General features: G+C 48.3%; 1 protein-coding gene across 4 annotated transcripts in view; it reads right to left on the reverse strand.

The window, feature by feature from the left end:
• Positions 1-20250, reverse strand: part of MYO19 (myosin XIX) — a 33081-nt gene extending 12831 nt beyond the window's left edge. The window contains exons 1-13 of one of the 4 annotated variants that reach the window (XM_045773478.2): positions 20098-20250; positions 19243-19403; positions 17869-18019; positions 14804-14942; positions 14171-14319; positions 12554-12667; positions 5463-5595; positions 4716-4785; positions 4109-4211; positions 3361-3457; positions 3143-3219; positions 1294-1384; positions 691-862 (exon numbers count right to left, since the gene is read on the reverse strand). In XM_045773478.2, coding sequence (XP_045629434.2) covers positions 691-862; positions 1294-1384; positions 3143-3219; positions 3361-3457; positions 4109-4211; positions 4716-4785; positions 5463-5595; positions 12554-12667; positions 14171-14319; positions 14804-14942; positions 17869-17880 — 1157 coding nt within the window. In that variant the 5' untranslated portion in view covers positions 17881-18019; positions 19243-19403; positions 20098-20250. Of the gene's footprint in view, positions 1-690; positions 863-1293; positions 1385-3142; positions 3220-3360; positions 3458-4108; positions 4212-4715; positions 4786-5462; positions 5596-12553; positions 12668-14004; positions 14121-14170; positions 14320-14803; positions 18020-19242; positions 19404-20097 lie in introns of all 4 variants that reach the window. The other 3 variants (XM_045773475.2, XM_045773477.2, XM_045773474.2) reach the window with 3 other exon arrangements.
• Between the last annotated feature and the right edge of the window lie 924 nt (positions 20251-21174).

Consider the following 21174-nt stretch of genomic DNA (forward strand, 5'->3'; position numbering starts at 1 on the left):
GCATACGCACACATACATGTGTTCTGTCCCATAGTTTTGGAGGATTCCCGGCCCTTGATACCCTCACTTGGTACCCTGAAGATTCTCAGAACCCAGGGTGAGAAGTCACCCTTAACCACGTGGCCAGAGTGTGGAGATGCCCAAATAACCGGCCGGGAAAAGGCCAGGACGCCCACCTTCCGGTTCGCGGCCTGCACTTGCTGCACGCTGCTGTGCGAGACCACGGGCCAAGCTCCTGGCTCTACGGTCTATCGGTCTCCCCAGGTGACTAACATGAAGAGACGAAGTGCAAGGGCACATGGACACAGGGGAGCCGATCCACCCACAGGTCTCAAGCTGGAACCGAGAGGCCCCAGATTGCCTTTGGGGCCTGCTCCGCCGGTGGAGAGCCAGGCAGGCTTTCCTCACCCACTGCCAAGGGCAAGGCAGCCTCCCATGCTTTAATAATGAGCTGAGTCTAGCCCAGACTGTGGCAACTTCCCCACGCAGAGGACTCTGGAATTAAGGTCCAAGGCCTCGCTCGGGGAAAACGCAGGAGCCACTCCCTGCTGTCCGGTCTGGGCAGGGAGGAGAATGCGTCTGCTTCTTTGGAAGCTTTCACCACGGGCCTGGGCCTATTGCCTGATGGTGTCTGGCCCAGCTTCAGACAGGGGGAGAACCTGGAAGGAGGGCAGGGCCTTGAGTGCTCACCGTGCGTAGACTAGTTTGGCCAGACAGTCTCTGCGGGTGTCACACTCGGCTCGGGAGCAGGGCTTCCGGAACACCTGCTGCTGCCTGCCTGCCCTGATGGTTCTGATTCGCAGTGTGTCCAGCAGTGGGTCTTCTGGAAGTTGCAGCAGCAAGGCGGATGTCCTGATAGAGCCTGAGAGGGACAAATCACCTTCCATCCAAACAGCCCTCTTCACAAGACAATGTGAAGTCATCACAGTGGAACCACTACCCCACCAACTGGCAGAATAAACCTAGGTTCTGGTGGGTAAGACTTGCCCAAGGCAGAGGCAGGACCTGAACCCAGGCCTTCTCTGTCTCAGTTCACACAGCCCCACGTGGGACAGATCACTGTATAAACCCTCTGACTTTTCTCTCATCTGTAAAACAGGGATGCTGCTGTTTGCCTCCCCAGAGATGGGGTGAGGAGTAACGTCCGTGGTTTCATCAAGGGCATCGCATTCCAGATTTCACCCTCGGGCTTCCCCCTCCAGCCCCAGCAATGCTGGCCCTTTTGCAGACAGGACGGGCCCGCTCCCTGGCGGTGTGACCAAACCTGAGCCCAGGCCCCCACCCCGTCCTCACATGTGGCGTCGCCCCTCAGTTGGCAGGGCTGGGCTTCGTCCTCAGAGTCGGCAAAGCGGACGTTGCCGAGGTGCAGCAGTCCGGCCAGGACCTGAGCGGGCAGGAGAGGACGCGGGGTGAGCGCTTTCTCAAGGGCTGGAGCCTCGCCCGGGAAGGGCCCCTCTCCCTGAGCAGAGTCCCGGTAACAGAATAGTAAGACAAGCTCCTAACTGAGGCCCCCGGACTATGAGACCCTGCCAGGCACAATTCTATATGAGTTACATGCATTACCTCATTTAATCTTTTCAAAAATCAATGAGAAATGTGCTGTGATGATACCCATGACAGAGGTGACAAAGGGAAAAGTTCAATCATAAGTCTACAGGGGTCCTGGCTGGCTCAGTGGAGCATACGACTCTCAACCTTGGGGTTTTGAGTTCGAGTCCCACATTGGGTGTAGAGATTACTTAAAAAAATAAAATAAAATCTTTAAATCACAAGCCTATAGACCACAGACTTGGTAAAAGACAAAGGCAGGATGAGAACCCAGGCAGTCTGACTTCAGGGGCCTCCCGGGGCAGCCAGTGGGGCTGCTAAGTCACCCACTATCTGTCCCTGTGGGTCAGGCTCACTTGTGTGTAGCCAGTGGGGGTTTGGCCCCGGCTCCCTCTGGCCTTTCCCCAGTGTGGGGCTTCTGGCAGCTCACCCTGCAGTGGAATCTGGGAGTTTGGTCTCTGCACAGTGGGTTCCTGTCCCAGTCCACACTGCACAGGGGACTGTGCACTCACTGAGCTACACGGCTGAGGCCCCAGGGGCTACAGAGAAGAGACTTATAGGTCCAGCAACTTGGAAACCCTGAGACCCTTATTGGGAGAGCAGGGCCTCTCCTACCATCCCTGTCTGGTCCCAGGCAGGGGGTCTCCACATGCTACCGCGTTCAGGCCACAACCTACCTTGGCAGAAGACTGCTGTGCCCAGCGGGCAGAGGGTCATGACACTGACAAGCCAACACTGCTATCCAGAACCCCAGTGTTGTCCACTCGCCCGGGGCTCGTCCCCATGTGCTGTCCCTCTGGCCAAGCTGTGGCCTAATGGTGCCTATACTGGCCACGATCCCCTCCCTGCCTGAGCAGCCCCCATCTCGAGGGAGAGGTCACTTTCCACTGCACTGCCATCTCCCGGCAGAGGCTTCCCTGTGGCTGCTGCCAGCCTGTCCCAGATATCTCTCTCCCAGTGCTCTGGTGGGTCAGGAGGTGATAGGGGAGGGAGGTAGTCAGCCCTGTCAGCAGGACAGAAGGGAGAAGGGAGGCCACTAGTGGGATGAGAGGGGCCCAGCTCACTTGGGTCAACACTCCATCTGAGAGGAGGGAAAAGTTGGAAATTGGAATTACTACGTCTGGTACGAACTGTCACTTGGTGATGTCTGACTTAGGGAGGTCACTTTACCTCTCTAGTTTTCTCAAGCATAAAAATGGGAAAACCTCCATACATGCAGGACTGTTGAAAAAAACGAAGTGGACTAAAAGGTATGAACATGATTTTAAAGTCTGAATACACCAGATGAACCTGTGACAGCACTACTTATCTATTCTGATCACTGCAGTAGTAACTGACCCGGGCACCTCACCCTTCCCCCCACCTCCAGCCCACAACCACCGTGATAGGTTTTAACCACACACTGCACACTATCACTGTCCTCTGTGCCCTGTCCGCCCTGATGCCCTGTCCAGGCACAGAGGGTAACTGACTCCTTAGAGATTGCTCATGTGCCTAAAGGCCTAGTTCTTCAGAGTTCAGAGAAGGGACCTATGAAAGGGGCTGCCCATCCATCACTTCTGCTGAAGATAAGAGGTGTGCCTTTTCTTCTAACCTGAAAGATGTTGTTCTGAGTGGGGGTGTCGATGCCCAAATGAAGCATGGCCTCTCTGGTCACCTCGAAACAATCCTCTGAAAAGGAATCCAAGTCACAGCCCAGGGTCAGGAACAGAGGTCAGCAGGGGCATCGAGGGGTGAAGAAGGCAGGCCCTGTGCAGAGGGTAAGTGGGTACTGATGGGCCAGCCCAGGGTGCTGGACAAGGCTCCCCATACCTTCCAAAGTCCTCTCTGGGTTGGGCAGCCAAGAGAAGGCCGCTCCCTCGGGAAGGTGCCACTGGAGCCTCTCGTCCGTGCTGGCTCCTTTACAGATCTGTGGGGAGGGGTGGGCGGGTGGCCAAGGTGAGGGTGTGAGGAAGCCCAGGGCTGCATAAGCCTGGGGTTGCTATGAGAGGAGAAATGCTTTGATATCACAAGGCTGAGAGGTCCCTGCACAGAGCCCAGGGCAGACCCAGGGGCAAAAGCCACAGCAACAGTTCTGAATGTCTCCAACCTGTTGCAAAAAAAGCCTGCTGAGGAGACCTGTGGTCTGATGAGGAAAGCACGACTCCTGTCTGGGGAGCCCCAGGTCCCATCTGAGCAGGGAGACATACTATCCAGGCTCTGGGGGACCCCAAGGCTGATGAGAGACACATGAGACAGCTCTAGGGAAGCCTTCACTCCGTTTGAGACAGCTGCCATTCTAAGAGTCCTCGGTCTGATGAGGGGGACCCAGCCCCAGTCTCAAGGACCTTTGGTCTGATAGAGAAAGGAAATGCATCTCCATGTCAAAACCATCCTGGGAGCCAAGGTCTAGCATGAGGCAGAAGAGTTGCATAAAGTCTGCAGGAATAAGTGGTGGCATCACCGAAAGTGGCAGGGCAGGCCTGGAGCACGGAGGGAGCACTGCGGAGAAGAGGGTTTGGAGGCTCAGACCCATCTCCATCCTACATCTAGGCAGCTGCGGGCCCAGCTTGACACAAACCTGGTAGAAGATGTGGAAGTTCCTCTCACTGGAGGCTTGGCAGGCCACTCGAGTTTTCTCCAGGAGGTACGTCTGGACTGTGGCTCCAGTCATCTGCTGGGCCCTGGGCACAAGCAGGTAGCCATTTATTAAGTACTTAACTTAATGCCTGAATGCAACCTAGCCACTCCCCCCAAAGCTCTTCCAAGTAGGTCTTCAGGAGTAGGGACCACTCAGCAGGTCCTTGGGTGGTCTGGACATTCCCATGACCAGCTCAGGTAGACAGGGCCAAGCCCGCTTTATACCATTTTGTCCCATCTCAAGGCGAACAGAAGTCTCAGCTTCAAGCTCAGGGGTGCAGGCCAGAGAGGTGGTAGTTTAACTAGAAGCCCTTGAACCAGGGTAGAAGCCAGGAGAAACTCACAGGCCATGACAAGCACACTGCCTCAGGGTCTCTAAGACTGGAGTAGCTAGAATTCTCCAGGTTCAAAGATCACCCCCAGGTTCATTTATTCCACAAACATTACATGCCAGGAGGAGTAGGGTTCTGCCCACAGGAGTAGCCCAGGCTGGAAACCGCCCCAGGCATTTTCAGACTCCCCATCCCCATCCTCCCATCAGCCATTACCTGTTCAGCTGGAGCTGGATGAACTTCCCAAAGCGACTGCTGTTGTCATTCCTCAGGGTGCACGCATTCCCTACAGATCACACCTATGTTTATGCCACTCCACCACATTGACAGGGTTCTCGCGGGCCAACGTGGGGGCATGTCTCTATCCTCAAGTCACCAAATAGCCCCCTTGTGGGTTTTCACGTCACGGGGACGGGACTGGGGAATGCGCACTCGGGACTTCAGCAAACGTGTTTCAGGAGGGTTAGAACTTCTTGGCAATGAACTGGAATGAGCAAGTCTAGGTGGTCAGGGACTGTCTTCTTTGAAGGGAAAGGGCCAAAACCAACGAGCTGTCACTATTAAGTTAGACAACATCGAAGTACAACAGACCTATCTCCACCCTGCATCTGGGCAGCTGTGGGCCCACGCGGACGCATCTAAGCTCCAGTCCCGACATGGACACTATCTGATCAACATTCTTAGACAAGCCCCCTTCTTCTCTGAACCCTCGGGAAACCGTATGTAAGAACAGGATTTGAACTAGGTGAGCCACAAGGTCCTCTCCAGCCTAGGCCAGAGGAGGGGATGACTCTAATGGAAAGAACCCAAGGGTACCTAGCAGTTTGAGGGTCCAAGGCAGCGAGTGATACTCTCATCCTCCAACTCCCAGAGACGGACCGAAAGCACTACCCCTCTCCCTGGGAGGCGGCAAATCCCAGAGGAAACAGAATTGAGGTACTGTGCAGAGGACACCGAGCTCACCAAAAGCTTCCATGACAGGGTTGGAATTCAAGATTCGCTGCTCAATCCTCTCGGCAATCTTGTGGCTCTCCCAGGATGTGGGAGAGGTGGCCACCACAGCGTAGAACTTCATCAGGCAGCGCGACGTCCACGTCTGTGGCAGAAACAGCCCCGTGAGCCGTGTGCACGTTCCCTCCGACCACACCTCGCGATATGGTGCCCACCAGAGCCCTCTTCTCCACCAGGCACATGGCTGACCCAATGGGGGAACGCTGAATTCAACTGTGTCCTTGGGCAAGGCACTTGCCCCATCATGAAATGGGGGGCTGCTCCCTTCGGCTGCTCCTAGTTCCAGAGGACACCCTTGAGAAAGGAAGCCGGAATGGAGAAGGGACAACTCACCTTGAGCTGGGCGGGCTACTCAGTGTCTCTGAGGGCTCACAGCTAATACTGACTACTCTGGGGCAGGCACTGAGCTAGTAAGGACGCTTTCTGTGCACTTTCTTACTAAACCTGTGATGCAGGTACCAGGATTTACCTGTTTTTAAAATGAAACTGAGGCAAAGAAAGATTTTTAATTTTATTGGAAGACCACACATCTAGTACATGACAGAGTTCTGATTTACACCCAGGCAATCTAATTAGAAAATTCTCACTTGTTAATCAGCTGAAATGCACATTTTCACTTCCAACTGTTTGCTGCGAGGGCACGGAAATACAACAGATTTTTATATATTGACTCTGCAACCTGTTACTTTGCTCAACTCTCTACACACCTCACTACAACTTTTTAGTTGTAGTACAATTCTTTAAATTCTTTTAGGCCTTTCTATGAGGTGGGAGATGTTCCCTTCTATTTTACGAAAGACTTTGTGTAGAACTGGTAACATTATCTCCTTCGATACTTGGTAGAATTCACAAGTAAAGCCACCTGGGCCTGGAGCTGTCTTTGCGGCCAGGCTTATTGCTACGACTTCAGCACCTTTCATAGATAAAGGCCCATTTACATTTCTTCTCGTGTGAGCTCCAGCAGTTTGGGTCTTCCAAAAGATTTCTCCATTTCATCTAAATTGTAGAATTTATTGGAATAAAGTTGTTCATAATAATCTCTTATCAATCTGTAGGACCTATAGTGGTGTCTATTTTATTTCTGATACTGGTAACTTGTGAACTTTTTAAAGTCTGACTGCAATGATATCAATTTTATTAATCTTTTTGAAGAAATGGCCTTTGACTTATTTTTGTTTCCTAATATATTGACTTTTCACTTTCCTTCTTTTATTATTTTTAATTTAAATTCTACTTAGGTGACAGCTATTGGTTTCAGGGGTAGAATTCAGTAGTTCATTACTTAAATACAATATTCAGGGCTCATCAAAACAATTGCCCTCCTTAATCCCCTCGACCACACCTCCCTCCATCAAACTTCAGTTTGTTCTCTACCTTCAGGAATCTCTTATGGTTTGTTTCCTTCTTTTTATCCCCCCTCCCATACATTGTTTCTTAAATTCCACGTATGAGTGAAATCACATGGTATTTGTCTTTCTCTGATTGACTTATTTTGCTTAGCATAATACACTCTAGCTCCATCCATGTCACTGCAAATGGTAAGATTTCATTCTTTTTGATAGCTGAATATTCCATTATATCTTTAGGTAGTTAACATACAATGAAATATTGGTTTCTTTTATTTCCTTCTTCCTTATTTTGGGTTTATTCTTTTTTCTCCTAGTTGCTTAAGGTGGAAGTTTAGATCACTAATTTGAGTTCTCTATTCTTTCCTTATTAAGCACTTAATGCTACAAATTTCCCTCCAAGCACTGCTATTTTTTTAAAGCAGATTTTGATATGTCCTGTTTTCCTTTTCATTCAGTTCACAGTACTTTTCTAACATTCTCTGTGGTTTTATCTTTGCCCAGAAGATATTTAGAAGGTTGTTAATTTCCAAATGCTTTGGATATTTTCCAAGTATCTTTGTTACTTATTTTTAGCTTATTTCTACTCAGGACAGAGAACAGTTTGCATGATTTTAATCTTTTCAAATTGAGATTTGTTTTAATGCCTCAGAATGTGGTCTGTTGGTGAGTGTATCGTGTACTTGAAAAGAATGCTCAAATCTCAAATTATAATTTTGATTTTATCATATTCTTTCAATTCCAATCAACTTTTGCTTCATGTATTTTGAAACTGTACATATTTAGTATTATCTTCTCTTTTTTAAAGTTTATTTTTTTAGTAATTCTCTACACCCAATGCAGGGCTTGAACTCACAATCCCAAGATCAAGAGTCACATGTTCTTTCCAACTGAACCACACAGCTGCCCCTAAAATGTTGTTCTGTATTAATATAACTGCTTCAGCTTTCCTTTGATTAATGTTGGAATGACGTACCTTTTCCTGTTCTTTTACTATGAACCTACCTGTATAATTATAGTGGGCTTCCTGAAGACCTATAATTTGAGTCTTGCCTTTAAAAACAAAACAAAACAAAACAAAACACCCCAATCTGACGTCTTTTAATTGGAGTATTTAGTCTATATTCATTTAATGTAACAATCACTATGGCTGGGTTTAGACCTACCATCTTGTTATTTCTCTGTGATTTGTTTCATGGGATCTTTACTTTTTTCTTCTTTTATGGTTAATTTAGTACTTTAGGGATTCCATTGTATCTCCACAGTAAGTTGTTACTATCTTTTGCCTTAGAATGAATTATCTTTTAAGATTTTTTTTTTTTTAAAGATAGGGAGAGAGAATTGGGGGGGAGGTGCAGCGAGAATCTTAAGCAGGCTCCATGCACAGTGTGGAGCCTGATGCGGGGCTCAACCTCACAATCCTGAACTCATGACCTGAGCTGAAACCAAGAGTCAGATGCCTAACCAACTGAGCCACCCAGGCTCTCCTAGAGTGAATTATCTTTTAGAGATAAAAAATAAGATATCACATCCCCAGTGTTCTTTACTCCCTTGTATCAATCCAAATAGTCACCTGGTTTCATATTCCTTTGACCTAAAGAACGTCCTTCAGTGTTTCTTGTAGTACAGGTCCATTGGCAATGAATTCCTTCAACTTTCATTTGAAAATCTTTTTTTCACTTAGATGGTTTTAAAAAATTAAAAAAAATAATCTCCATGCCCAATGTGGGGCTTGAACGCACAGCCCTGGAATCCAGAGCTGTACGATCCACTGACTAGTGGTTTTAATTTTTTTAGATATTTTGCTGTTTTTGCTGGTAATAGAATTCTAGGTTGACAGATATTTTTTTCTTAAGAAAAAGAAAAAAACCAAAACCCAAAACAAAACCAACTTTCTTTTTTATTAAGTAATCTCTATGCCCAATGTGGGGCTCAAACTCACAACCCTGAGATCAAGAGTTGCATGCTCTTCCAACTGAGCCAGCCAGGCGCCTCAACAGATACTTTCTCTCAGCACTTTTTTTTTCTTTTAGCACTTTAAAGATGTTGCTGTTACCTTTGGGCTTGCAGTTTTTGTTTTGTTTTTGTTTTTGTTTTAAGGATTTATTTATTTTTTGAGAGAGAGGGGGGGAGGGAGAGGGAGAGAGATTCTGAAGCAGATTCTGTGCTAAGCACGGAGACCGACACAGGGCTCAATCCCATGACCCTGACATCATGACCTATACTGAAACCAAGAGTCGGACACTCAACTGACTGTGCCACCCAGGCATCCCTGGGCTTGCAGTTTTTGAAAGATGCCCGTTGTCACTCTTATCTTTGTTCCTCTTTTTGTAATATTTCTTTGTTTTTTCTGGTTCCCATGAAAGTTTTCTGTTTGGTTTTCAGCAATTTGACTATAATGTGAGGTATGTTTCTTTGTATTCATCTGCTTATTGTCTTCTGAACTTCTTGGACCTGTGCTTGCCATCTTTTGTTCATTGTGTAAGATATTGCCACTGACACACATGTTCTTTCTCCTGGCACACCAGGAACAACTATGGTAGTCCATGGGATATTGTACCATAGCTCTCAGATGTGCTTCTCTCTTTGTTTCTCAATCTGAATTATTTCTATTGATTTACTGTCAAATTCACTGATGTATTTGTCTGCACGTCTGGTCTGCTGATAAGCATGAAGGAATTATTCATTTTATTTTTAATTTTTATCATTTTCATTTAACTCTTTATAGTTTCCATATCTCTGCTAAAGAATGTTTTCTGGAGACATTGACAAGCTCATGAGAAAAGTTATGGACATTCAGGGTCCCACAGGTTTAAAAAGCTACCTACAGTGAGGCTCTGGTTGACAAACCTATCCAAAACACAAAGATTCTAGTCAGTTGCTTAATGAGGCATTTAAGAATAATGCCTTATTCTTAAATATGAACAGAAACTTAATGATCATTTGATAAACCTCTTTTACACAAACGACAAATATCACAACAAATGAAGAAAAAGGAACTAGATGGGAACAGAGTCAATGCAAGGAGCAGAAGACAAGTAAAAATAATGAAGTATCCTCAAAAATAAAATGCTGAATCTATGAAATAAGACCAGTATGGTGGGAAAGCAGGGAATAATATTCAGAGAACAAGAGAGAACTCTTAGAATTAACCTTTTTTAACAAAAATTCAAAATTCAAAAAATTGGAAGGTAGAGAATTATCTCCCAGAAGGTAAAACAAAATATTGAGACGGAAGAATAAGTGAGGAAAAATAAGAATATTAGACAATTAATCAAACTTCCTTCTAATAGGAGTTTCAAAAAGAGGAAACAGAAGGGAGGCCATTATTAAATTACTAGCTATAATACTAATTTCCCCAAACAAAAGAACGTGAGTTTTCAGGTTAAAAAGACCCACGCAAAATAGCCAGCACAGCAAATGAAACAAAACAAAACAAAGCAAAACCAAACAACCATACCAAGACACAGCACTGTGAGTTTTAATACCTATGGATAAAAACGAAGACTGTAAAAGCTTTTGGAAAGAAAGAACAAATCGCCATTATAGAGGGGACTCTATCACAACACTCCAAAAATACAGAAGAAAAAAACCTTACAAATTTGAAAAGAAACAGTCTCTAAACTGGAATTACAAAATCCAGCCAACATATAAAATTTGAGGCAAAATAAACATTTTCAGAGGTGCAACAACTCAGAAATCTGCCCTGCAAATACCTTTTCCAGGAAGCTACTAAAGAAAGTGCTCCATAAAAACGGGGCCATTAAGAAGTTGAAGCCATGGACTCCAGCAATGGGTGTGTGCGTGGGGGGTGTTGTCATGGGACAGAGGGCAACTGGGGGATCCCCAGAGTGAGGCAGAGAAGCTCCCAGGTACTAACTGTGTGGCAACAGCCCTTGGCAGCCACCAGTCAGGGGGGTGGGGGGCAGAGGTCTGGGAGCTCTGGGAACAACATCACCAAGAAAAAAAAAGGACCCAATGTACTTGTCAGTGGACAGGTGTTATCCAGCTTTGCTGACAGGTTTAGTAATGACTGAATAGGTATACAGAAACTAAACAAGTGAAAAAACGGGGCAATTATTACGTAGAGGGAAAGTAAAAATTATACAAGAAAAGATAGTATATTACACTGCTCTTCTGTGAACAATACATACATGTCTGTAATACTGCATATTAATTAGAAATCGTGATGTAATTATATATGTATTTGGGGGCAGAGAAATAGGGCTAAATCCTTATCATAGTATGAAATGAACGGGTAAGGTAAAAAACTAAAAAATTAATAGCAATATAAGGATGTTGTTTAGAAATACGGATGCAAACACCCAAATAAACTGCTAGAAGATGTGAAAGTAGTTGCCTCTGGAGAGAAGGAATAGTCTTGATAGATATGGGGTAGGGCTGCTGTTTTTCTTTGTAAGCCTTGCAGTATTACTTGGTTTTTGAACTATGTAATTATGTTACTACTAATTAAAAAAAAAACACAAAAAACATACAGACCAAGCAAAAGACCATAGCGGCTGCTCAATAAAGGGTTACTGAGCTCCACTGGCGTAGGTTTCAGGCCAGGTCCCGCCTCAGCAACCCAGAGCAATTCTGGAGGACACTGGGTCTCCTCTAGGAGCTGGGTATGAGCCACCGCACTGGCCACTTTGAAAGAGCTCTTGAAGATCCTCTCCACACCCAAGTCCAAGCTGTCATCCCTGCAGCAGCTTACCGTCTTTACCTGTTTCCTTGTCTGTCTTTCCCGGTGGACTAAGAGCTCCCTAAAAGCTGTATGTTGCATTTTGCATCTCTATTCTTCCCCTGCCACTGTTCAGTGGCTAGCCCGCGGCCTAGAAGCTGTCAGGTACTCGGTGCTTGGCAATTCTCCCATATGTAAGTATAGGCAGAGGCAGTGTATGGTCTAAAAAAAATCCCTTGTGAAGGTAAAAGCATTGTGGAAAGGATGGGGTGGCTCGGTGAGCCTTGGCAAGAAGGTGGTGAGGCCTGGCCTGGTGGCGTCCTCTGACCAACTGTGCCACTCCTTAACCATCCTTGTGCAACATTCTGTCTCTCCTGTTGTGGTTCTGGCACCCAGGGGGCCACATGACTGCATCAAATGCTTCTGTCCTTCCCCACAGCTGGCCCAATGCACTGTCCTTGCCCTCATGGGCAACCCAGAGGGTACGGGTGGGCTACTCCAATAAACCCTTTCCCACAAGTAACCTCAGCTAGTTTTAGAGGAGTGCTGCCATGTGCCAAGCATGCCATCAAGTGCCTATGTGCACTGGTCCATTTAACTCTCATAGGAGTCCCATGACTCACATGTTGGTCCTCCTGTCCCCGTCATGTTACAAATGAAAGAACTGAGGTTTGCAGAACCTAAACACCTTTCTGATGTGCTCCTAACTATATTCTGGAATCCCTAATAGCTGACTTTTGTTTCCAGTGGTGTCAGAGCTGAGACCTCTGAGAAGAAAATGAAGGCGGAGAGAAAAAGTATCTCACCCAGGGTTACATGGAAGAGCCTGGACTAGAACCCCATCTCTTGATTTCCTGCCCAGTGCTTGCTCACCACTGCACACTGACGCCCTGCTTGAGCCAGCCTATCTGGCAATGACTAGGCAGCAAACGACTCCAAAAGGAATGACCTCCTTCCTCTCTGACCACCCCACCAGTCACAAAGTTGACAGGGTGGGAAAGAGGCCCTCCTACCTTTCCAGCACCACTCTCTCCGCTGACAACGATAGACTGGTTGACTGGTTCCATCAGGCTCTTGACATTCCTGTAGGTCTGTTCACCCACAGTGAAGATGTGGGGCTTCAGTTTCTGAAACATCAAGGGGTGAAAGGTCACATGAGGGAATGCCTGTCTCCAAGGAGTGGTTGATCCAATGATGGCTGAGATGGGGAGAGTGCCAACAGTGGTGCCAGGAGGGTTCCTCTAGAAAATCTCCCGGATGTAAGTGTTAGACCCAACTGTGGGATCCCTATGATGGCTATATCCACCCATCTTCTCTTAGTGTGGAAGCAGCGCTGGCCTTGACCAGTCTATGATTTTATCTTACCTTAATAGTCTTATTCTACCGATTATTTTATGTTACTTTACTTTGCAGCATGCAAAGAGCTTCCCTACAAGTTACTGCCTAAAAAATCTGCCCGTTAGTTGGATAGCTAATCCTATTTTATAGAGGAGAAATCTGAGGTTTGGTGGAGTTAAATAACCTTCCCAAGGTCACTCAGTAAGTAAATGCAACCATGTGATTTGAATTCCAAGGCCACTGTTCTTCTTTCCATCAACAAATATTAGTTATCCTCAATGTGCTGGGCATTAAACTGGGCACTGGGGGAACAGGAAACCATGACATGGTTTTTGCCTTTGAAGAGGCTGTCAGTGAGATATGGGCTCTCAGGGAAGACTTGGACACTTAACCATGCATGAGCTTCTGGAGGGCCAGGCCATCTGCACAATGCCTAGCGAGCCCAGCACTGCCCACCCAGCAATCATCACCTACCCACAGGTTCCCAGAGAGAAGGTACTGTTGTGGATGGAATCAGAGCCATCCCTCTCTGCACCTGCCTCTGCCCCAGCCGCCTCTTCCCTGAACTGTTAGAAGCTTCCAACTGTTCTCCCTATATCTTGTTTCACCTTCCTGAACTTGACTCCCCTAACTTCCAGAGTAATTATCCCCATGGTGGGCTCTAGTCAGTTCCTCCACCCGCGGGGAGCAGCACTATGGATACATTCTGCCGCTGTCGTGCTTCAGACCCTTCGCCAGCAGCCCTGGCTTATCTCACCTTCTCATCTCATCTACGGTCTCTCTCCTTGACAGCGCCCTTCCTGCCAGCAAGTTTGCTCTTACTTCTCTCTGAAGACATGCACTTAAACACCAGCTGGCCTATTCCCCGCCTGCACCACCTCCAACGCCATCAAAATTTATTCCTCTCAGTAGAGAGAAACACATGCTGAATTTTCTAGGGCACTCATTATATGTCATGTTATTCTCTCCCCCCCAAAATGGTTCATTAAATACACAAATACACCTTTGTAAATCCTTCCCTATTAATAAAGTCACAAACAAGGAAAAAATCCATTATCCCATGTCCTTATTTTAGGTTCCAAACTCAGTTAAACAAACATTTATTTATCTCTCACTTTGCACCTACTGTCATGTGTCCAAAATTCTTCAATCGCATGGTGGGCAGGGCCATGGCACCAGCAGATATGAATGACTGCATGGCAGGTGAAGAGATGGATAATGACGGGGAAGCTGGAAGGAGGCCTGGAGGGATATGGCGGAGCCGTGAGGCCCAGAAAGTGGCTGAGCCTTACCTGGGGCTGAGGAGCACTGTGGTACTCTCTCATCAGTGCTGGTGAGTAGAGCTGAGGGACGGGCTTGAAGGGGTTCAGAGCGACCAGGGTGCAGCCAGCATTGGTGTAGAACGTGTCTACTGCGTACCGAGCCTGCAAACACCTCAGGACTGAGGCAGAAGCACCTTTAGCAAACTCTGGCTCAAATATAGACACAATTGCCCACACAGACAAACGCTGGCTTAACTCTGCTACCTCTGCAATTAGCCAAGTGCCTTTAGATCCCAGCAGCTCCCTGATGAATAGGTACAAGATCTAATTAAGATGAGCCCCAAATCTGGAGCAAAGTCTGCCCTGGGGAGCCTGGGTGCAGCTGCCAGGCAGCGGTCTGGAGCAGCCTATTTGGCTCGAGGTTAGGAGTCCTGCCTGCCTTGGTCTGGCCAGGGGAAGCTGTAACCACATCACACCCCCACCCTCTTGGAGCCGGCACCTCCCCCACCCCCCCACGATTTTATTTTTAAGTAATCTCTACACCCAATGTGAGGCTCAAACCCACAGCCCTGAAATCAAGAGTCGCACGCTCCACCAACTGAGCCAGCCAGGCACCAACGGGTGCTTCGGAGACAGCATTCTTGAGGAGAGGGAGGCCCATACCTGTCTCCAGTGTCACGGGATTCACCTTGGTGAGGTCATCCAGCTGGTGTAGCGGGGCTTCCCCGCTCAGGAACTCCTGCAGGTCTTCTCTGAGGGGTTCCCCACCTTGGGAACTGGAGTCTGAACTGTGGCCATTAACCTGAGAGGCCATGAGAAGAGGGCCATGAAATCTGGGACTGAGACCAGCTGGCAGCAATGTAGGGGTGGGGGCCTGAAGAGCAGAAAGAGAACAGTCCTCTAGTATCATTGTCTGATTGGGTTCAAATTTCAGTTCTGCCACTTACTAAGCCCGTGAGCCTGGGTAAGTTGCTTAACCTCTCTGAGCCACAGCTTCTTTATTTGTAAATAAAGGAAAATAAAACCAGCTCGCAGGGCTATTGGACAGAAAAATAAGAGCTACACAAACACTTAGTGCCTGGCACACAGTGTGTACTCAATAAGGGAAAAATGCTATCCCCTCTCCTCTGAATGAGCTCCAGCTTCCAGCCTTACTGGGCCTAGCAGGGTTGGGACCCAAGGTGGGGGGCTGCTATAGTGGAATCACAACCATCCCCAAACAAACAAACAAGCCTTTTTTTGAAAGAGACCATTTAGCTTGTGATGAAAAACCAGCTGTGAGGTAGCCCCAGGCCTTCATCACCTGGCTCTTGGGGCTTAAATTTAGCCTGGCTCGTTAGTTTCCTCTGCCTGGGTCTGCTTGAGAGGGAGCCTGGCTTGGAAGTTGGATGAGGTTAAGAATAGGCACCAAGGGGGAAAGGTCATTTCTCCTTCGCCCTTGCCGATCCTTGATGCCAACACTTTTCACATGTTTCCTCTTTCCATATTCCTCCCATGGTCTCATTTTTCCTCTTACCTCTCTGGAGATTGCAGGAAAGATGGGGTGGGGAGTAGAAGACAGCAGTACCTGGCTGAAATCTGCTTTTGGAGAAAGGAGTCTGTAATATGACTATGTAGGCTTCCAATGAGATTAATGAACCCTAAAAGTTCAAACCCCTCAAGCCAAGGTGGCAAGTGTCATCTGAGAGGCCCAGCAACAAGTTTCTTTCCAAAGATGTTGCTCGTTCTCTGAATTTGGGCTCACCATAATCCACAAGGCAGGCTCTTGGCCTCCAGGATAAATGCTGAGGTCAGAGCATGGCTGGATCCATGCAAATTCCTCTGCTCTGGGGGTGGGATGGGGTGGGGAATCACAAGCTGAGCCATAATTTATGATCAACTCTGATCCAAGCAGAGAAGTAGCTGAGTATAATGGTCAAGAGCCTAGATCTTAAAGCTAGATTCCCCGGATCTGAATCCTGATTCTACCACTTACTAGTTGTACAATGTTATGTAAATTTCTTAATCTCCCTGTCCTTCAATATTCCTCATCTATAAAATGGGAATGCTGGTAGCACCTACATCAGACACTAAAAAGCATATCAAGTATTTAGAGAAGGCACCTGGAATATGCACCCAAAGTTAGCTATTATTAAAAACAGGTCTTCTTTAATTAGGCAATGATATATCAAGGCCTAAAGAGCACACATGCCTCTTTAGCCTGCAATTCTTTTAGAAAACGATCCCATGTAAAGGCCATAAGAATATTCAGTATATATTGAGCTATTTATAAATGTAAGAAAATTGAACACAACCCACATGTCCTAATGGTGGACAATTTATAGTATATCCTTACAATGTAATAAAGCAGGTTACAAAAAAGTATGAAAGCTTCAAATATTTTTAAAATATATATTTAGGGAAAAGATAAAAGATATTTTCTAAAATGTTATCTCTGGGTAGTATAATTATGGGTAATTTTAATGTTCTTTTTGCTTATATTTTCCACATTGCTTATAGTGAATGTGACCCTGAATTAGTCACATAACCTCTCTGAGCTTTATCTCCAAAATGGGGATACAGTAGCACTGTACATACAACACTGTAGCTTGCTTACGGACTAAACAAAATTATTCATGTAAAATGCTTAGACTAGTACCTACTACTTAGGTAGGGCTCAATACAGAGCAGCTGCTAGTATGGTTATGATGAACATTACTGCTTTTCTAATAAGAAAAAAAAAAAGTTAAAAAACCAAACAAACAAAAGCCCAGAGCAGACAATTGTCCCGCCAGCATCTCTCTAGTCTCAAGCTCATTTCATAAGACAAAAGTCTGGAAGATGATCAAACAGTAGTGTCTACCCGGGCTCCCTTGAGGCTGGCTGGCTTTCCACTTGCTCATCCTGATAAGTCTCAGGCACTTACCTGCCTAGGACTCCACTAGACTGTGAGCTCTTGGAGAGCAGGTATCACCTTAAACATCTGCCTCAGCCCAGTGCCTGGCCACATTTTATAAATAAAAATTCAGCAAATATCTATCTACTGGCATTCTCTTTGGACTGAGAGCTGAATGAGAAGGATGACATGGATAGGAGATGGGTGATTTGGAATCCTGAAGGCCTGGGGCCATAGTAGCCTTTTTAGAGAGGCAGAGGCCTGGGGTAAGGGCAGGTTTCATGTTGCAATAGCAAACCCCCACCAAGCACTTCATGATCCATTCGTCAGACTCCTTCGCTATTTCCACATAGGCATCTTCACCCACATTTTGCAGTGACCTCTCTGCTTGGACTGCTTACTTCCCTTCTCCACCTGGCTAATTCTTACATATTCTTTAAGGTTCAGCTTCAAAGAGTATCTTCCCTTGGAAGCCTCAGGCTTCCACTGTACCTCAACAGTTCAGACTGGCAGGGACATCTCTCAGGACTCCCTCACTGGTTTAGGCTTGTGAAGTCACCAAAGTGCCTTAAGGATTCCCCTCCCCATCCCATTTTACCAATCCCATCTTACTCATTCCAGGGAAAACAGCTAAGACCACAATAGGAGAGATTCAAATTAGGTATCAGGAAAAGCTTCTCAGTGACAGGTGAAAGGCACTGGAGTGAAAATGTGAAGAGAGAAAAGACGACCTTTAAGGGATTTTTCCCTTCCTTCCAGGTCAGGGTAAGTGGAATCTTCCTTCAGCGAAGTGACAGATGGGAAAGTGCCTTAGATGCTTCAGGGCCCAGGTTACCTAAGGGTGAGGTTTTACCTGCTGGAGCATCCTGCTTCAATGTGGTCAGCCAGGGTTCTGGGTCACAGGCACAAGGAGTGCTATCCACCTGGTCATGGGGGCACAGGTTGGAACATGGATCCAGCAAAGGCTCAGTTCTGGAAGAATCTGCGATGAGTCACCTCAGAGCCTATGACATGAGAGAGAAGACAAGGGCCGAACACGGGTAAGGGCTTCCTCAGGGTGACTCACTCCTGTTCCTCCCGCCAAGCAAGAGGAATCAAAATAAGAATCAAGGCGAGCCTGGGCAGAGAGGGAAAGTCTGTCCTACCCCTGCCAATTAGGGAACAGGGGAAACTTTTATGAGAGCCTCCAGAGGCTGCCTGGGCTCTTCAGGGCCAGTTTTACTACAGAGGTTTGGGGTGGGGCTGCATATATTCTGAGTGCTGTGGAGGATGGAGACTGGGAGACAGAGAAGTCTCATGCCCTACCCTCTCCAGGAGACAGAAATATCCTATTTTTGTATTGCCAGTAATTGATAGACCAGGAAGACTGGAGTCAATTCTTGACGCTCTAGGAGAGTTGTTGTGTGGGCGCAAAATCACAGCTCATTCACAGGAAAGCCGTGTCACCTTCCTGGCCCACCTTATCCTTCATCTTGAAAACGGGGGTAGTAAAATCTACCTCACAAGGAGTGGCTATGGAGGTCAATGATGTCACAGAGTACAAATCTGAATATTTAGTCAGAGGGGGAATATTGTTATTATTAGTAAGGACTACTGAGGACGGATAATCCATTTGGGGACACTAATCAGGTAGAACAGTCCAGTGTCAACTTTAAAAAGGCAAGGATTTCAGAGGAGGAAAATCTGAGAGGGGTGTGTTGTGAGGCTATACCTAGGCCAATCTCTGAAAACCTGTAAGTGACCCTAAGACTCACAATTTCCAAGGCCTCACCACCTCCCTAGCAAGGACGGATGAGGATGAGGGGTATCTGTAATGGACTGACCCTGGCGGACACGTTTGAGGCTCTGAATACATCTAGCATGTGAAAGAATTCAGGGATAGGGACTTCATGCAGACTGGAAAAAGGACAGAGAAGAGCATCAGGAATGTGTTGGGCACATTCACCTTGGACACTGACCATACGCTGTCGAAGGGACAGCCATGGAGAGCGCACCCTGAGAGTCAAGGAGAACAAAGCTCCCTCAACCGGAAGCTCATTTGAAGAGAGGATCAGGTTGTGTGGAATTAGAAATCAAAGCCCACAATTCCTCCAAGACAGATCACAAGAGCTCTCTAAACCTTATTCCATTTACTCGTTTGCAAAAAGGAATACTGTTTGCAAAAAAGAATACTAGTACTAATACCTACACCTCAAAATACTGAGTTAAGGATCAAATGGGCTAATACCTCAGAGAACGCTTTGCAAATGTTGGTTATTATGATGCAGCGTCCGTCGGTTCCCAGCCAGAGTCAAGTCAGATGAGAGCGGTTTTCTCCAGTTCTCCCAGCTCTTGCTCTCCTCCAGCTTCGCGGTTACCAGCCGAGAATTTCTGGAAAGGGTGTGACCACTGTGGGCAGAAGGGAGATGGTAATGAACAGATGAAACACCAAGTCCAGGCAAGAGGCAACCTGATCACTAGCTCCTCCTCCTCTCCAACCGAGGGTTCGTCCTCCCCTCGGAGGACAGCGCGAGGCGGGAAGAGCTGGGTCAGGGTCCTGGGAAACCACCTGGGCCCGCCCCCAGGTTTCGTGCGGGAACCAGGACTCCCTCTCTGGACGAGGTGCCCGGTGGGACTAGGGCTGGGATGCCGCTCCGGAAGCACCTGGCACGGAGAGAGCATGCCCTTCCCAGAAAGGTGGATGTGACCCCAGCCAAGGGCGCGGCTGCCCTGACGCTTACCCGGGCCAGCTGCCCCTTCCCTGGTCCCTAGGAGTGAGAAAAGAAGGGCAGGAGACGGGACTCAGCCTCCCAGGGGAGACCATTCCCCGACCCCGAGCCGCCTCCTGCCAGCAAGGTGGAGAGGTGGGGGGGGGGGGGGGGGACCATGAAAGGTTCTCGGTCTAGGCAAGGGCCAAGAGCTGGGCGACCTCCTGCTGAGAAACGAGATAGTCGAAAAGGAAATGGGAAAGGGTAGGCAAACGGCGCTTTGGAAAAAGGAGAGGAAGACGCCCCCCGTTCCTCCGCTCTACGGGGGCAAACCGGCCTCCTTGCCCTTTCGGGGTCGCGAAGCGCTTCGGACCTGGGCTGGGGGTGACACTCACCGGTCCCACGGCCTCAGCCGCCGAGTGCGCGGCCCCCGCCAGGCCCGACTGGAAAGGCAGACGGGCGGGCTGGGTGAGACGGCGGGAAGAGGCCGGGGAGGGGAGGGAAGAGGAGGGGGCGGGAGCGAGCCGGGGAGGAGAGGAAGCCGAGACCGCCGGAGCGCACCGCCCGGCTGCAGCTCTGGCCCAGTGGCCGGGAGCCAGGCGGCTCCTCCCCCGGGGTGGGGCGCGCACTGGGCGCGGGGCGCACGTGGGCCGCTCTGGACGCCGGGGTCGGAGTTAGGTTCTCCAGCTAGGACAAAGTATTTGGAGAACCTGGGGTAAGATGGGGTTGAGACGCCGGCCTCCCGTATTCCGGCGGCAGAGGCGCGGGGGACAGGGGCCTCACAGGGCCTGGGGTCCTTCAGTAGAGGACGCCGTGGTCGAACACTGAGCCGGGTCCTCTGACCCCACCACTCTGAGAGACAAGTCGTGGGGTTCGAGGGGCGGCGGTGAAGCGCGTGACGCGTCTGCTCCGGTTCCTCGGACGGACCTGGGCGCAGCAAGCCCACCACAGGCAAGAACAGACGTGGGGAACTCTCGCGGCTGGGAAACGGGCTCGGGTCCTGGGTGGGGCGCGCGCGGGCGCGCGGAATCAGCCGGCCCGGAAGCGCAGGCCGCCCCACGTCGGCCGGAAGCGCGGCTCGGTAGGCGGAAGCGCGTCGCTCCTTCATGGCTCTGCGGCGCGGTGGGAGCGGTGCAGCCGAACCTGCGTAGACGGCCGGCTGCCAGGGCGCCGGGACACCGAAGGCACGTGAGGTGTAAGGGCCGGCGCGGCCGTGATGCGTGTCAGTCAGGAAAAGGACTCCTTTATTCCTAAAAGCCAGTCGATTCAGATCGGTTTGTTATCGTGAGGAATTGCGGCTGGCTCAGACAGGCCGTCAGGCATGCATGCATTCATTTGTTTTACATGGTTCTGATTTGGCCAACAAACGTGTTCTTTCTGTATGTCACTTTATAGACATTGAAATATGAGAGAGGTGTTTTACATACCTTAGAAACCACGAACACTAGCGTGTGCTATACGCCCAAGCCTCC

The sequence above is a fragment of the Ursus americanus genome, chromosome 23 (assembly GCF_024610735.1).
Source record: "Ursus americanus isolate L20-20 chromosome 23, mUrsAme1.1.p, whole genome shotgun sequence".
Taxonomy (NCBI): Eukaryota; Metazoa; Chordata; class Mammalia; order Carnivora; family Ursidae; genus Ursus; species Ursus americanus.